General features: G+C 51.7%; 1 protein-coding gene across 2 annotated transcripts in view; it reads right to left on the reverse strand.

The window, feature by feature from the left end:
* TTC28 (tetratricopeptide repeat domain 28) overlaps positions 1–17920 on the reverse strand; it is a 430887-nt gene that overhangs the window by 93621 nt on the left and 319346 nt on the right. For both annotated transcript variants that reach the window (XM_074206223.1, XM_074206222.1), the window contains exons 6-7: positions 5780–7121; positions 4465–4988 (exon numbers count right to left, since the gene is read on the reverse strand). In XM_074206223.1, coding sequence (XP_074062324.1) covers positions 4465–4988; positions 5780–7121 — 1866 coding nt within the window. The remainder of the gene's footprint in view (positions 1–4464; positions 4989–5779; positions 7122–17920) is intronic.

The raw sequence follows: 17920 nt of genomic DNA on the forward strand, positions 1-17920 counted from the left end.
GCTAGGTCATTATTAAGGTCCTCCTGACTCCAGGGCTGGTGCTCTATCCACTATGCCACCTAGCTGCCCCCATGGGCCATTTTTAAATCCTCTCCTATCCCCCATACTTACTCCTGTCCTAACTTCTCCACTTCTGTGATGATGTCCCTTTCCTGCTAGACTCAGAAACTGAAAGGAGGGTCTCCTCGCCTCTCCCCTCCCACCCCACACCTAGGACCGCTCTTCAGCTCCTCCTGTGTGTCTTCTCCACACCTGGCCCCTCCTCACCACTTCCACTCATTCACCTTGGTTCAGCCTTCCCCCCTTTTCTTGTCTATATTATAATATTAATATTAATGCTAATACTACACTATAGTACTAATACTGATACCACTATTAATAATGTTAACTTTCAGATTTCAGGGCCTTCTTCTTACAAACCCAGCCAAGGGGCTGCTGGAGGCCCCACCTGTGTTATTCTATTTTTACCAATGAGGACATTGAGGTTCCAGAGAGGTTCAGTGGCTTGTCAGAAGCAGGATCTTATCTTGGATCTTTGCCAGTTCCAAGCCCGGGACCTTCCTCCCAGATGTCCCCCTCCTCTTGCTGGAGTGACAGCCCACACCCTCTACAGTTGTGGGACCCACAGCTGCTTCAATGACCCTGCTGCCCTCACAAGGCCCGGGGTCTCCCTCTGTCCACTCAATGATTCTCCAGTCCTGGCCTTCAAAGCTCTCCAGGTCTGGCTCGTCCTTCCTACCCTTCGACAGTCCATTCTTGATTCTGGATTTTGGTGACCCCATTCTCCGGGCTTTCAGGACAGGCACCCCTATCTCTGGCTGCTGGAGCTCTTCCTTTCTTGAAGTCTTTTCTGACCCCAAATGGAGCTTTCCTTGGCTCCGGGCCTCTGAGAGCTCCATGGTGGGGGTGGTTTCTCCTCTTCTCTGGTCTCACCTTTCCATCACAATTATTTGGGTGCTTGTTCTTCCCTCCAATAGAACAGAAAGGCCTGAAGGATAGGGGTTTGGTCTGCATTGCTTTAGATGGCCCCCAGCCCATGGCTTAATAGAATGGCTTCTTAATAAATGTTTAATTGAGTTGACTCCAAGGGAAGAGCCTGGGTCCCACGAATTAGAGCTGGGAGGGCTCTCCTCTCACTTAAAGATTTCTCTTGACAGAGGAGGAAAATTTCCTTATAAAGCTGACATGCAAGGAAAGAAAAAATAAATATCTCTGTATATATGAGTATGTCTATGTGTGTGTAAATAAACATATAAACACACTTGTTTCCTCCAAGCAGGGCAGAGGCCGCCAGGGAGCCAGGAACCACAGCCTCAGGGCGACCGGGGCAAGTCCCTTAGAACTCTGCCTCAGTTTCCTCAACTCAAAAACAGGGCTGACCCAGCCACCTCCCTCAGAGGGTTGCTGGGAGGATCAAACGAGATGATCTTTCCAAAGCACTTAGGAGAGTGAGATCTAGTAACCGACCTTATCTCCTGGTAATAAGGCAGGAGGATGGAAAAAAGCAGAATTAAAATCAAGCCGGCGTGAAACCACCTTCTCCAGACAGGCCCTCCATCGTGTTCCTGGGCAGAGGGCAGGCACCTCCTCCGGTTCAGGCCAGGCTCTGCCTCCAAATCCCCTCCTCCAGCTCAGAGGGGGTCAGTCCTGCAGCTTCAGGTATGGGGGGCCAATGGGGGGCTCCTGGTTCACCCACTTAATAGGTCAGTGGCCTTAGACAAGTCACTGAGAGCCTGCCGAGACTCATTTTTTCTCTTCTGCAAAATGGGAATGACGACATATCCACAGCCTCAGGTGGGGAGCTCTTGGGAGAACACTGAGGACCTGAGTTCAAATCCAACCTCAGACACTTGCCACTTATTAGCCATGTGACCTTGGACAAGTCAGTTCACCCAGGCTGCCTCACACCCGGGGCCCTCTCCAGTCGTCCTGATTCCTTTCTGGCCACTGACTCTGGAAGGAGGAAAAAGTGAGGCTGGGGACTTAGCCCAGCACTCCCTCACTCAAATGCAGTTCATGTGCTTGTGGCGGCATCACCTCCCTGACGTTGTGGTCGTCTTTGAGAACCAAGGGCAAACATCAGGTGGTGGGATCAGCGTAGACGCTAGACCAACGGCTCTCTGACAAGCAGCGCCTTTTCAGGTCCTCCGATGCAGCCTGTGAGGCAGGCAGTCACCATTGGCCCCTGCCTTCCAGGGCCTTCCATCCTTGTGAGCAAGGCCGCAGGTATAGAAGGATAGGCCAGAGAACCAAGAGAAGGTTCCTTCTGGCACTTGAGGTCAGTCTGAAAGGCACAGGTAGGCCAGGCGAGCACCCAGGCTCAGGGGACAGCTGGGGTGAAGTTCGGGAGGCGGGAGCTGGAGGGCCATGTGTGTGTCTGGACCCAGTACTGGTAAGGAGGGCCCCGTTTGTGAAAACCCATCAGGGCCAGAGGGAGGGGTGTGCAGTTGTGCTGGGGAGGCCCTGGAGCTGAATGAGGAGGGAGGAGGAGGTCAGATGTCCACGATGGGAGCCTCACTGTGGCAGCGGGTGGGTTCAGGCCCTTGGTTGGCCTAGGGGGCATGTCCGCTCCTCACCAGGGCTGACTCCAGGACCTTGGACAAGTCCATTCAGAATGCTGATATCCTTCCCAGCTCTGACATTGTGCGTGGAGGGGTCAGAGAACCTGGTGTGAGGACCTGGCTGTGCAAGGCCCCTCTCAGCCCTCTCCCTCAACCCCAAGGAGCCCTGGAGGCCAGGGTTCTTTAGGTGGGCTTCCCCCAGCTTGGCTCCTGCCCGCTCCCCAGGGCCCAGACCAGGCTCTGCTACCAGAGGGAAGCATTTGCTCCACATAAGGAGACTGGGCACATTCATGTGGCAAATAGCGTGGAAATGCTACAGATTGTGTTTGAAAGCTCTGAAAGATGATAGTGAGAAAATGAGAATGATAAAAATGTACGTGAGTAATTCCCATGAACACCGAGTTCTGTGAGAAGGCCTTGGCAAGTTGGCAGCGGACCCCACGTGGGACCCCAAAGGAGCACAGCTGAAATGTCACAGTGGGCTCCTCTGGATGGAAGGCCTGGGCTGGCAGAAGAGCAGGGCTCTTGGGGGTCTGCCCTGTCGGAGAAGCAGCAGGGCCTGGTGGGAAGACCTGGCCCGGCTCTGTCAACCTAGAGCAAGCCACCTGCCCTTTGTCCTAGAAAATGGAGACTCCAGGACCTGGGGAGCCCTGGAGAAGTTGGTGGTGGGCCAGGCTGTCCAGCCCGTAGCAAGGGAAGGGACCCCCGTGGCCTCCATGCCTCCCCCGGCCCACTACATGTTTGCCTTGTTGTCTTAACTGTCAAATGGGAATAATAATAGTGCCAGTGTACAGGGATGTGGGGAGGACCCCTAGCCGGTGCCCTGTGCCCCCTGCCCTTCCTTCTGGATCCCAGGGCTCTCTTAACACAGTCGAATATTCACTTGTGTGAGGTGTAATGAGGGTGGGAGCCTGGAGCGACAGGCAGAGACTTGGCCTTGGGCTGACCAAGCCCTGAATAGGCTGCATGACCCTGGGCAGCTTCCTCCACCTGCCCCCCAACTCATCCCCACCTGGGAGATGCTTAAGGGGTTCACTTACTTTCTGGGAACCCCCTGCAGAGAGGAAGCTGCAGGTCTCAATGAACCCCACAGTTCCCCTCCAAAGCCCGTGACCGCTCAGCCCCAGAGGGTCCACAATTCAATGAAGACCCTCCTCTTCTTCCACTGCCCACAGGCCAATGCTCCTCCTCATGCCTCAGGACCCCCACAAACATAAGGCTCACCATCAGTGACCCAACCCTGGCTTAACAGAAAGAACCGAGGCCCTGGGCCCAGGAGACTGGAGGTGAGGCCTCGCTCTGGCACCAGAATTGAGCTGGGGAAATTTAACAGCTGGCTCCCTGAGAAAAGAAAGTTCTGCAGGATGCACTTTTAGGTTTGATTTGCATTATTAACATTCCCTCCATCGCTCCACAAAACAAGCCCAGGTGTGTAGCATTGTTGGCTGTATAACAACTGGCATTGTGGTGCAGTGGATAGAGCACCGGCCCTGGAGTCAGGAGGACCTGGGTTCAAATCTGACCTCAGACACTTCATAATGACCTAGCTGTGTGGCCTTGGGCAAGCCACTTAACCCCATTTGCCTTACAAAAACCTAAAAGAAAATGTAGCAATTGGTTCTCCAGAGCTGGGTATAGCACCCCCTGCCCCTTTAAGACCTCCCCCTTTTGGGGCTCAGTTTCTACATCTGTTAAGTGAGGCCTTGAGGTCCTTCTAACTCTGAGCCTCCTCCTCTGGACCTCAGTTTCCCCATGGGCACACTGCAGGACCCAGCCTGTGATAGGAGGGGCTGGGAGTCCAGGCTCTGAAGATTCATGACCCAGCCCACCCCATGTGTTTAGAGCTGGCGAGCAGCGCCCTTTGGAGACCCCCAGGCAGACCCCGCAGGCCTCATTCACCCACCTTCCTGCAGGTACATCACGGCCTGCGAGTAGTTCTGCAAGGCATGGTGCGTCCGGCCCAGGCTGCTGTAGGACACGGTCTTGGCCACCAAGTCGTTCATCTGGGCTGCGATGCTGAGGTGTTGTTCCTGGTAGACCACCGCCCTCTCAAAAGTGCCCAGAGACTCATAAGTGAGGCCCAGGTTGCCATAGGCTCGACCCTGGCCCGTGGGGTTGTTGGTCTCCTCGGCTATCTGCAGGTCCAGCTGGTGGTACTGCAGGGCTGTGTCATACTCGCCCATCTGCTGGTAAACGCCGCCCAGGCCACAGGCGGCGTCGCTCTCCAAGGCCCGGTCTTGCATCTCGCGGGCCAGGTTCAGCTGGCGCTCCAGGCAGGAGATGGCCTGTTCGTAGTTTCCCAGCTGGCTGTGCAGGCTCCCCAACTCACCATAGGCCTGCGCCTTGTTGGCGGCCTCCCCCAGCTCGTGGGCCACCACCAGCCTCTTCTCAAAGCACACGAGGGCTTGCTGCAGACTGCCCATGGCCCTGGAGGGGGACGGAGGGGAGATCATGGGTGAACTGGGGTGGACCTTGGGCCGGGCCATTAGCGGCCCTCTGAGAGGACCTGGAGACCCCTCCCAAAGACCCCCAACTGACCTTCCCAAGAGCACTCAGGTGATGGCTGAGTCTACTCCTGCCCAGTTTCTGGAAATCTAGGCTCCTTTTAACCATAAATATTGGGGTATGAGAGGCCTGGTTCTGATACAGAGTGGGAAAGGAAGATGAAGGTCATCCAACCCAACCAGGATCTGGACAAGGTCCTGACAAGCTGAGCTTGTGGGTGACCGGACACTTTCTTAACCATTAAATGAGGATGCCCATGTGGCCTGGAAGGGACCCCCACCAGTCCAGCCTGGTCCCTGCAGATGGCTGTCTGGGGGCTCCTAGTGGGCTCTGCTGCTTCCTGGCTATAGGACTATTGGCCTAAAGGTTTCTTTTTCCTTCCTCATTCGCTAAGAGGCTGGTGGGGAGGAGTCCAAGGAGTGATTCTGGGGAGCAGGGGGCTTGTCATCTGCAGGGGTGGTCACAGACCCTCCAAATCAGAGCAGAGAGCGTGTTTCTCTGATCATCTCGGGGCAGTGGGAGCCCCTCTGAGCTACAAAGCACCAGAAGCCCCCAGGGTCCTTAACTAGCTGTTTAACTTTGGGAGGGGGTTGCTCCCCCCTCTGGGCCTCTATGAGGAAGACCTCTCCTGGAACAGCCATCCTATTGGGACTCTGTGACGATGGCCATCCTGTTCTCAGCCTTTGTGGGGGCAGGGTGGCATCCCCCCTTACCTGTGCCCATTTCCCAGGCCCCGGTAGGCCTTGGCCTGGTCCTGCATGCGATTCAGGCTCTGAGCCACCGACAGGTACTGCTCATAATGCTTGATGGCCTCCTCGAAGTCCCCCAGGGCCTCGTAGCAGTCGCCCAGGTTGCCGTAGGCACGGCCCCGGTCCAGCACGGCTTCATTGCCACTGAGCTGCTGCAGCATGGCCAGCTGCTGTTCAAAGTAGCCGATGGCCTCCTCCATGACGTTCATGTTCATCTTGGTGATGCCCATGTTGCCGTAGACCTGGGCCTCGACGCTGGGGTCCTTCAGCTTCTGGGCCAGCTCCAGCTGCTCCTCGTAGCACTTGAAGGCCATGGTGTACTTGCCCAGGGACATGTAGACGGCGGCCAGGTGGCCATGGGCGCGGCCCTCGCCAGGCAGGTCGCTCAGCTCCTGGTAGACCTCCAGCTCCTGGGTGTGGTAGCCCAAGGCCTTGTCGTACTTCTGGACCAGCCGGTAGGCAGTGCCCAGGGCGGCGTAGGCGCTGGCCTCCAGGCGCCGGTCTTTGACGTGGTGGGCCAAGCTCAGCTGCTGCTCATAGAATTTGATGGCGCCATTGATGTCTTTTTTACAGACAAAAATGTCCCCCAGGTTGCCAAGGGCTCTGAATTTTGCCTGGGGGTTGTTGAGAGCCTGGGCCAGGGACAGCAGATACTTCTGGCACTCCTCAGCCTTGGCCAGGTTCAGCAAGGCCTTGAAGGCCAGGCCCAGGTTGCAGTAGGCCTTGGCTTGGCTCAGCTTATCGTGAAGGTCCTTGGCCAAGGCCAGGTCCTGCTCGTAGTACTTGACGGCCTCCTCGTAGTTCCCGAGGCAGTAGTGGGCATAGCCCAGGTTGTGGCAGACCTTGCCCTCCCCTTCCATGTCCTGCAGCTCGGGGGAGAGCCGCAGGTACTGCGAGTAGTAAGGGGCCGCCTGCGCGTACTCTCCGCGAGAGCAATGGAAATTGCCCAAGTTGCTGAGGGCACGGGCCTCGCTCTGGATGTCCCGCAGCTCCCTGGCGATGTTCAGGTGGTTCTGGTAGTGTTGAAGAGCACGGTCGTGGGCGCCCAGGGCCTGGTAGGCCACCGCCAGGTTCCCATGGGTGGAGGCCTGTGAGGCACGGTCATTCACCTCCATGGAGATCTGCAGCTCCTGCCGGTGGTACTTGACAGCCTGGTCATAAAGGCCCAGGGCATTGTAGGCATTGCCCATGTTCCCGTATGCCCGGCCCTGCGCGGCATAGTCATTGAGCTCCTGGGCGATGGACAAGTGGGTTTTGTGGAGTTTTAGGGCTGTGTCATAGTCACCTTTCATCTGGTGTATTATCCCTGCAAAAGAAGGTAAAAAGGCAAGTCAAGGAGAGGAGAGGACCTGGGCTGGGGGCCCTGAGATGGGGATGCCTGTAGGGCCCCTGGGTCTGCTGCCCCCCTCATTAGCAGGCCATGATGCGACTCTATTGTACCTGCCTGCCAGGGATCCTATGAAGTCCCACATGAGCACGGTCCTCACTGTTATTCCATCACCCCCCCCCCCCAGCGGGTCACTTCCCCGGGAGAGCCTCGGTTGCTTTATCTGCACAATGGGGATCATCCTTGCCCTGCTCTCTCCCACTCTGGGAGTTAGAATTAGCTTCTCTGATCAGCTTGACGATAAGATGGTCCAGGGGCCAGCAGGAAATCATCTCTTTTTGCAGCCAAATCCTCTCTGTGTTGATGACCACAGGGATCAGGCTAAGGGGCAGCTAAGCCCTCAGGATGCCCACCGTGCAGAAAACCAACAACCAGGACCCAAAGATAAGCTGGAGAGCCCAGGGTGTTTCATTTCTTTTACTGCTTAGAATAAGACGGACTAGGAAAGACTGGACTCCAAGCTTCAGTGCCCACCTCCTTGGGGGGCAACAACCTGGGCACCAGGCTCACTCCAGGACAGTGGTAGAAGGGGTGGGCTGTTCTTTGACGGGCTCTGAATTCAACTCAGTAAAACAGCCAGTCCTGTATCTAGTACCTCAAAGACTCAGGGGGAGAGGCCAGGCTGGTGGGGAGCACCAGGAGGAAGAGACATAGTCCTGCCCTGCCCCAGGAAGACCCTAGGCTAGCAAGTGGCTGGGCCCAACACACATCCCAAACCAACCCAATGAGTACCAGTGGCAGCAGGTTGCGGCTGACCGCGCTGAATGATCTCGGGGGTTTGGGTCACGAGAGCTGTGACAAGGTGATGCCCAGAGCCTACGCTATGCTTGAGCTAGCCCAAGGTCAGTGGGAGGGGGTGCGGCCCAGGGCTGGGGTCCCCCTGCTGCCTCCCAGGGAGGTCACTTCCCACCTGACACAAACACACTGCTCCCACTTGGTCCCTGTGCTGCCAATTCTCCTAACCCAGAGGCAGGACTTTCCATTTATGCTCATTAGGATTTCCCTTCATTTGATTTGTTTGGCTGTCCCCACCTTTTGGGCCCATTTTATTACCCAGTCTTTCATTCAACGTGTCTGCAGCCTCTCCCTGCTTTAGGTCGTTTCCTGATTTTACAATCATGCAATCCATAGCTTCAAGTCACTGAGACCCTGTTTATCCTGGAGGACCACCGATCCCCGGCAACTTGTCTAAAGAAGGTCTTTCCAGGGGGCGGCTACGTGGTGCAGTGGATTAAGCACTGGCCCTGGAGTCTGGAGGACCTGAGTTCAAATGCGGCCTCAGACACTTAATAATGACCTAGCTGTGTGGCCTTGGGCAAGCCACTTAACCCCATTTGCCTTGCAAAACCCTAAAAAAGAAAAAAAAAAAAAGAAGGTCCTTCCAGGAGGGGGCCAATGGGCCGCCATATACTTTGTCTCCCCTTCCAAGTCAGCATTGTGGTCCTCTTGTTGAGGTTCCTAGTCCCAGCCCCTGCCCCTCCTGTCACAGTCATCCACTTTCTTTCAGGCTTCTTCCCCATCCCATCTCCCACCATCATCTTTGACCACATTCACATCTGCCTCAGGGACTCTTCTTATCTTCCAGCCTTGGCCTCCTCAGCTCCAGCCATCCCTAGATCTTCCTGACTCGCAGAGAAGTGAGAGGGCATGGAGCCTTGTGAAGCTGGGGGCAACATCTGTGTGACAGGGACCTGAGAGCAGCTGCCTCCCGGGGCCATGGTGAGAATCAGTGGAGACACGGCTATTAGGCACCTTGCCAGCCTATCATTACTCTCCCACCTTCCGTGGGCCCAGTCCTTCATTGTCTGCAGTCGTCCTCTTTTCTCTAAGGCCAGATGGGGCTCCAGGTCTCCAAGTGGCTGCACTTCCCAGTAAACACTACCAGAAAGAACAAATAGCCAGAGACTTTCACTTTGGATCGATTCTGGCGTCTCTTCTTGAGAGGTGGCCAGTCCCAGCTCTGGCCACCCCTCAAGTCACCAAGGACAAAAATGGGTTCATGTCTTCAAATAAGAGAGAATGGCTCAAGAAGAAAAACTGAAGGTTCCCTGGAGCTCCTTCCCTTTTCAAAGTTCATATTCATGGGAACCTTTTTAAACTTACAGTTCTGAATCTGTGCTTTCAGACAAAGGAGAGACTTGTAGCATTTATGTAAGAACTCTAAAGGAAACCCCTCAGCCATGCGGCACTTCACTCTCCACGTCTGTACAATGGGGATGACAATAGCAGCCATCCTCCTAGGGCTAGGGAATGCAAATCAAGGAGCAGATGTGACAGGGCTTTACAAATATGAGAAGGGAGGAGAGAATGAGGTGCCCGAGCAGGGCGAGGGAGAAGAGGAGGGAGGAAGATGGCAGGAGGGCCCAGAGAGAAAGGGAAGGAGGCAGAGCCAGGCAGCAAGAGGGGAGAGGAGGGAGATGGGGAGAAAGAAAATGAAATTGCCTTCTATCTCATCACATTAAAAATCTGGGCTTGTTAATAGAAGGCTATTGCTGTAATGACGGCCACTCAGGGCTCGTTGATTTGTGAAAGGAACTGCCTGCTGCTTAGAGCAAAATGATCTGAACTCTAGCCAGTTCCCTGAGTCAGGTCCTCCTCCTCTCCCTCCTTCTCCTCCTCCTCCTCTTCCTCCTCCTCCTCCTCTCCCTCCTTCTCCTCTAGTTCCTTTTCTGCCCTCCGTGTCTTAAGCTTCCAAAAGGCAACAAAGAACCCTGGGAGGTCTCCTAAAACAAAGATTTCTGTGTATGACCAAGAGAAGACTAGATGGGTCTGGCACTGAGTAGAGATGCCCACCTGCCACCTATGTGTCTACCGCCTTGGCTGTTGGCAGCCAGAAGGGCTCTGAACAGAACACCACCAGCTCTTGGCAGCTTCCCTCTTTGTTAAAGCAACCTGACAGGGATCCTGAGTGTGGCCAGCCACCGAACAATATCACCTGCATAGCCCCCTTCCCTTTAGAGAGTGACCCCAGGGCCCTCATCAGGGACTGCAGAGAGGAGGATTCAGAGAAGATTCTGGGGGCAGTTTTCTGTCTGGTCAAGGCCACATTCTCCAAGCGGAATGCAGGAAAGGTCACCCAGATATGATGCTGCCAGCTGTTCTCCTCAGCTGGGATGGGGTAGGAGATGCTAAAAGGAGCTGGGAATCCCACATGAGGCAGGGGAGATGCAACAACAAAACCAGAAACTCAATTAATTTAACCCAGATACCAGGGTTCTTTTCAATGCAACAAATTCTGTAAACTGAGGTTCTGCTTTTCAGGTCCCATGACTGCCAAGGAGGAGACGAGGAAAATGAAGAGAGCCCTGGACCTTGTGGTTGTCCTGCAACTGCCATTTACTGGCTGAGTGACCCCGGGCAAGTCCTCTCAGCTCTGGGAAACTCAAGTTTCCTCATCCACAAAATGGGACGAAGACTAAGTTGCATTATATAATGCGTGTGATTAGAGTGAGAATTGATTAGCCTTTGATGATCACAAAATGCTAAAGAAACTATTGCTATTATTGTTATTTGTTAGTCTGCTATGACTACACCTTACTTCTAGGCCAGAACTCTAAACTGAGATAATCGAAAGGGGGAAAAACTCTGTGTGTGTGTGTGTGTATGTGTGTGTGTGTAGACACACATACACACACACACATACAAACACATTGGATTCAGAGCTGAAAGGGAATCCAGAGGTGATCCATTTTACTACCTGCCCCCCCCCAGATGCTCAGAGCCATTAAAGGCCCCCTAATAGGAGATGGCTGGGCAGGAAAGCCAAATCCGCACGTCAATGGGGTGTGTGTGTGTGTGTGTGTGTGTGTGTGTGTGACACTGTGGATGGAGCTCACTACTGCACTCCTCTGCAGGGATCTCCAAGGCCTCTGGTATTTTTACCAAGAAAGGATTGATGGCCTGCCATCAAATCTTTAGCAGGGATTTGGGCTGGGGGGTCACCCGCATATTAATACAATTGGATGTCAGGGTCCTTGGCAGAACTAAATGGTGAGCTGAATCTAAAAGAATAAAAGTTAATAGGGATAAATATAAAGTTTGATGGTTGTCTTCAAACAATCAACTTCACAGATACAAGATGAGACGAGGTGACCAGAGAGCAGTTTGTGTGGGAAAATGACTGGGTCTTAGCAGGTGACAACCCAAGGTGAATCAGCAGTGGAACAAAGGCCAGCAGAGGGAGACCTGCCCATAGGGGTAAGAGACCCAGAAGGGCAGGTCTGGAGGGGGGTGGTGATCCCCTCAGACTGAAAAGGGAGCGGTCCAAACTCCTAGGATCCTGGCCGTAGGCTCTTGCCGGTGCAACCTAGTCTTGACTCAACAAACAACTAATTATTTCTAGGGGTCTATGATATGGGTTGGGGTTACATAAAAACAAAAACAAAAGGGTTCCAGGTCTGAAGAAGTTAACATTCTACCTGGTGCTATTTTCCTAATGGAAATGCACCTACTTGCTTACTCAAAGGCCACCCGATATCGCCAGGAAGAGCTGCCATGGTTACAAAAGGTATGTCACCACTTTTAAAACATTTGTCTTGTGTTCACTGCACACAAGGCTGTGCCACGAGCAGAGGGTGTCAAGATTGAGGCGGTTATAAGGTGTGGGCACTGACCAGAGAGCAAGGATGGAAGGGGCCCAGGGACACAAAGCTGCTGGGCTGGAGGCATCTGGGCTGGGATGACAGAGATCCAGCTGGAAGCCCTCAAAGAGATGATGGCATTGCTGTCAGATTCTAAAGGACTGCTGTCAGTGATCTATGGAGTAGGACCATCCAGCTTTGGGCCTTTGGTGCCCACCAGCAAGATAACGAGTAGTCCCTGCAATATCTGGCTTACAGTTTAATGGGGAGCCTGAATACAAGGGGCAGTAGAAGTAGGAGGAGAAGCAGGTAGAGAAACCATATGGAGAGGGAGATGAGTCAGGGGTCCTCCTCAAACAGTGGCTGGGGCAAAGGATTCTCCAGCCAGGAATGTGGGCCAGGGGCATGGCACCCCCATGCTGAGAAGAGGTGAAGAGAGTGTATCACACCATTCTACGGACCCCCGTGGCAGGCAAGGGCAGGGATGCCAACTCTCTGGGCACTGTGAGACCATGCCAAAATGCTGAGGTGGCCACTGCAGAAAGGCTGACCAATGCACTGGGGTCCCACAAGATTACAAATGCCTACTCACATCGCTGGATGTGTCCCTGGTGGCTTCATGCTCACATCACAGAGGGAGCAGAAGAGCAGATGCATTTGAAAAGGAAACAAATCCATGTTTCTTGAAACAGTTTTTAGAAGCTATTCTATATTAACTAGAAAAGAAATAATATAGAGTAGGGGCAAAAGATCATGCGAATATACAAACGGGACCATGCTTCTTAAACAATCAGGTGGCTACTAATAGCTCTATAGCGTTTTTGGACAGTATGGTGTACATGGTGCATAGATCCCTGACCCGAAGCTGAGAAGACTCATCTTCCTGAATTCAAATCTGACTCCAGACACTTACCAGCTGGGTGACCCTGGACAAGTCACTTTACATGGCTAAGTGACCTGTTAGGTGAGCTATTAAGTGAGCCAAAAAAAAGAATGGTCAAATCACTCCAGAATCTTTGGCCAAGAAAACCTCAAATGGGGCCATGAAAAGTAGGACACGGTTGAAAGGACTGGACAACACAACATTGAGATTTTCCTATGTGTGAGGCCTGGGAGGTGGGTGCTCCTATTTTGTCCCTATTTTACATTTGAGGAAATTCAGTTAAACATTAAATGATTTTCTAAGAGTCACCCATTGATTATCTGAGGCTGGAATTGAACTTGGGTCTTGCTAACTCCAGACCCAGCACTCTGTGTAATGTGGTGGCCCATCACAGAGGCTCATCAAGTAGATTCAGAAGTGAAGCAGGGGCCTGCCCCTGGGTAGGGAGACACAGACTATGTGAACCCAATTTGGGAGGTTTAGACGCCTGTTAGACCTCTACATAGTGAGTCAGGCCCAGCTGATTAAAGGGGTGTTGCTAATGGTGCCGCTAATGGTCAATGAATTTATCATTTCACTTTGGTGAGTGTATTGGTGGTGTGGTGATAAGGGCAAGGACCTAAGGGGAGCCGGGAAGTGAGGTTAATGAGAATGGGGAAGTGAGCAAGTTTGGAAGCAAGGCTTCTTTGTCCTTGCAGGGCATCCCTGCTGAGCTGCTTTTTCACCTGGAATCTCCAACCTTGTCAGAGCAGAGAATAAGCTAATGGCACAGTTCTTTGTTAGAATTATCCCACTTCCAAGGCTTCCCAGCACAGGAAGAGAAGGATGCTGGCCTCACGAAGCCCAGTCCGCTTTGGGGACAAGTTGTAGCTCTGGAACCCTAGGGTGGGAGATTGACTTGCCAAATCCAGACCCATTGACCAATCAGAGGCCTCCAGTGCCGGCCATTGCCCTCGGATTTCCGCCTCATCCCATGTTAACTGCAGATCTGCCTGTGGTCCGGTACTCATTCCATACTTTCCTGCCATGGAATTCCCAGCCCCTGGCCCATCTCCACTTATTGAAATGGAAATGATTCTCATTCTTTACCTCTCAGCTCAAATGTCTCCCAGGAAAGATCCCTGGAGGGGTGCGCTGCCCTCCCCCCCATTCATCCCCCCTCATGGCCCCCTACTTTGCAGAGTACTTTATATTTCCCTGATGTGTTCTAATCCATTATCTTGTAGAGGGTCTGTCTTGTGTATGTCTTATCTCCTTACTAGACGATGCTTCAAGACAGAAGGAACTGTGTCTGATTCCATCTTTTTTTTGTCCTTCAGTTCAGTGACAAGCAGGGCTCTGAACATCTCTAGGACTTCATAAACGTTTGTTGATTGACAGAATGAATGAGTTAATCTGGCCTGATATCACCTTTAGAAAAATCCAGCCCCACCAAGGTCCGTGGTCCCTGATCATTAATCAAATGCCTTTTTAGCCAGATCTCCCAGGTTCTCCGTTTCCTCCAAGAGCCCATCTGCAGCCTGCCGTGTCCTTAGACATCAATCACGATTTAGCCTGTCCTTGTTTACATTTAGGGGGCTGTGGCTCTTCAGTCTACAAGTCCAATTTCCCTTCCTTTCCTTTTCAATATTGAGGAAGATACTGAAAAAAGGGCTGGGGAATTCTTGTTATCCCTCTACCCTTTGACAAACCCTCCATTAGACCTTCGAATCAAACTGGGAGGAAAGAGCGAGAGATAGTGAGGCCCTAATTTGTTCAACTGCTTCTCCAGGAAAGCCTCCCACTGTGTCCCCAAGAGGCCAGGGTCACTTTCTCTTGGCCTCTTCCTGATTCCCATTTCAGAGGTCTGTGCCGGTGAACAGTGACACAGAAAAGAGACCTTCACCCTCAGAAGCTCGTGAACAGGAGGACCTTGTCTTCCAAAAGCTCTTGTCTTCTTTCCCCCGTTGAGTTACAAATTCTAGGGTAACCGGGGGCTCATTAGCCCAGTCTGACAACAGAACTATTCACAGATTTCCTGAGCCTGTGCAGGAATCTCAGCAGTAAATCCTAAGGCAGCCGGCAAGATTAATTGTGTTGCTGAGAAGGGGAAGTAATAATTACAAATATGAAAATGAAAGAGTAAAGATGGGGGACTCTGGTGATGGATGGTTAGGTACTAGGGGCTGCCATCCCTAATGGGTCTGGCCAGGACCATTGTGATAGAAATTGGTGGGGAGCCCAGACCATAATGAAAAATGTGGTGGTTCGGCACATCTGAGCTCCTTCATCAGTCACTGTTGGGAGAAGCCAAATGTGCTCAGTCTGGGCTCAGGTTCCCAGCAAGCAGAGAGGAAAACTGGAGAACCAAGGGAAAAAAATCCGAGCATTGTTTAGGTGCTAGGCTTTAGTTTGCAATTGGAATTTAAAGGCTGAAGGATGGATTCATAGGAGACAAAGAAGGGAGTGAGTTGCCATAACCAGGGTATAAAGATAGAAGAAACCTGATTCCACCTGTCAGACTGTGTCTGTTGGACAGTTCCTTTCTTTCCCAGCTCCATTTCACAATGGATGGCCTGTTCTGTCATATGTTCCCTGCATGAAACGGGGCAAGACACATTGTAGGAATACAGACGCAACACTGGATTTGGAACCAAGGGCTCTGAGGTCAAATCCTATCTCTACTACTCACTCTGAACATGCATGACCTTACCAAACCAATAGCATACATGTGAGGCAAAAATAATATGAAATACATATATATTCACACACATGTAAACACACACGTGTGTAGAGATCTCTCTCTCTCTTTACACACACACACACACACACACACACACACACACACACACAAGTCACTGACCCTTCTAGGCCTCTTTCCTTCCCTATCACATTGTATTAAGCACACACTCCCTTCCATGAGAAGCACCCTAAAGGAGAATGGGTTGCTCTCAGAGGCTCTTCCTTTTCGGGGGTGCTCTAGAGGGGTATGGGTTAGACAGTTTGGTCTCTGAGATCCCTTCTGACCCAGTGACTCTATGTCCACCTCCCAGGGATGCTAACATACACGCAGTCCTATAGGAAAGGAACTGACCATGGCTATCATCAAGGGTCCATACCTCTGTCTGAGGCAGGAAGGGATCTAATTCACCTTTTAGACAGGAAATGAGAATAACAGGGTCCAGGAATTTCAGGAAAATCATCGAACTTCTGCCTTATAATAGGTAACAAAGGAGCAATGAGCTTCTCTAACAAATCTGGCAGAATATATGAAGATGACAAGGTTGTCAACCACCTGCATAAAGATTCAAACAGACTAAGGTAGAGGAGAGAAGACAAATAAAAGGTAAGCAAAATTATCAGCTCATTTAGCAAGGGCAGATCTTGGGGAGCTGGTTCAATAACTTGTTTCTGGATTCCTAAAATCACATAGTCCTCTCTCCTGCAAAGCAGGAGCTATTTGCTTTAATCAAATGTGAATCATATCCCCAAACTCCTTCCATTTAATTCCTAAGATCATAGGAGGAGGTGAGTGGAGGCCAATTCAACAAGCAGTTATCAGGTCCTAATAAGGGCAGGGTTCAGAATTGGATACTTCAGAAGAAAGACCCCAAAAAGGCAGAAAATCCCTAACCTGAAGGTTTCTAATACCTGTCTGGGTTCCTAGCTTCCTACCTGTCAGGGCTTTTGATAATGTCCTAATCCACCCCCACGGATGCCTAGCTCTGCCAGGCCTGGCATCAGCCCGCAATTCCTTATCTGCATAGACATGGCTCGACAGATGGTTTTGCTTCCAATTAATATCTTTATTCAGACACGGTGCAGGGGCCGAGGAGGCAGGCGAAAAATGAAATTGCAACCTCCCTGGTACGCAGCTTCTGTTCTCGAATACTATTAGCTGAAGAGTCAAAGACTGTCTGAGGGAAGGTTTTACCTAGAGTCAATCCCAAAGGATGGCACCTGGGAATACTCTCTATGCGGCAATGACCCGCTTTCTTCAATGCAACCCAAGATCTGGGGCACTTTCACATTGTGAAGCCCTTCAAGGGAATCATCAAAGTTAATTATCCAATTAATATCAAGGCTGGATATACAGTAATCTGTCAAAAGACAAAGGGTTTAGAACTTCTATGCTGATCAGTTTCTTATCTTTTAAATGGAAATGAGGGAATTAGTCACCCTTCCAATTCACTCATTGTGAATATTAATTTGTCTTTTTTCTGGTTGAGTGCCTCCCTAACTTGATGGTTGTAATTAGTGAGGTTGAAGGGGCCCCCACTGCAGTCCCCCCCAGAGGAGCCACTGCGGCTGAATCCAGGCAGCCTGTCTAGGGCAGAGAAAGAACCCGGGGTTAAGGCCTAGGGGAGCGATGACAGGAAGAAATCAGGGCTGGGCAAAGAGGCCGGAAGAGCCATGGGAACACAGTAAGCATTTAATAAGTGCTTGCTGATTCTAATTTGTCTGCAGCAATGATATTTTCTGGCACAGGTCTGACCAGGTCAGTCTCCTGCTCCCGGTGGCCTGGAGGATAACAGAAAAACCATGCTCCGCCTCTAATGCCCTTTACAATCCGGGTCTGACCCATCTTCATCTGCTGATTTTATTTGACTCTTCCTTGGATACTCCAAGCTTGTTCCCTATACAATGGGATTTTTCTTGCCTCCTTGCCTTTGAATAGCAATTCCCATGCCCAGGAAATGTGGGGTGAGGGAGCTGACCAAGACAGCCTGGTGAGTGAAATCCCAGAAGAAAAGGGGCAGAGAACAGAAACAACACAGTGTCCAGATGAGTTTATATGCTGTTGCTCTTTATGAAATGGGAAGTCCTTGATAAAACAGATGGAATTAGAAGTTGCCTGGGCACTGGATGGCAAAGGGATGGTCACGACACCCTGCCGTTCTTTAAAAATCAAGAAACTTGCAACAGGAATCTGCCTCTGTTGTCCAGAGGACTGTAACCTTCAGTGGCAGAGAAGGGAACTAGCTATGGAAGATGAGCCCTGACCCTGAAAGGGAATTGATTCTTACCTCTGGGTGCAAAGGGGCTGGGGGGCATGTTCCCCATGGCCTTCCTTTCTTGTGACAGAGCTATTTTCCTGGGAAGAGTTGCTGTATCCAGTAGGAAGGGAAGCAGTACTAATTAAGGGCTTCCTATATGACAGTTGCTAAACTAATATTATTTCATTTGGAGAGAGTCCAGTGAGTTGAAGTAGGATATGATTCTAAAGAGGGTGAGCTCTGCAAGTGGAGAAAACCAGCCCTGGCCACTGGTTGCTG

The sequence above is a fragment of the Macrotis lagotis genome, chromosome X (assembly GCF_037893015.1).
Source record: "Macrotis lagotis isolate mMagLag1 chromosome X, bilby.v1.9.chrom.fasta, whole genome shotgun sequence".
Classification (NCBI taxonomy): Eukaryota; Metazoa; Chordata; class Mammalia; order Peramelemorphia; family Peramelidae; genus Macrotis; species Macrotis lagotis.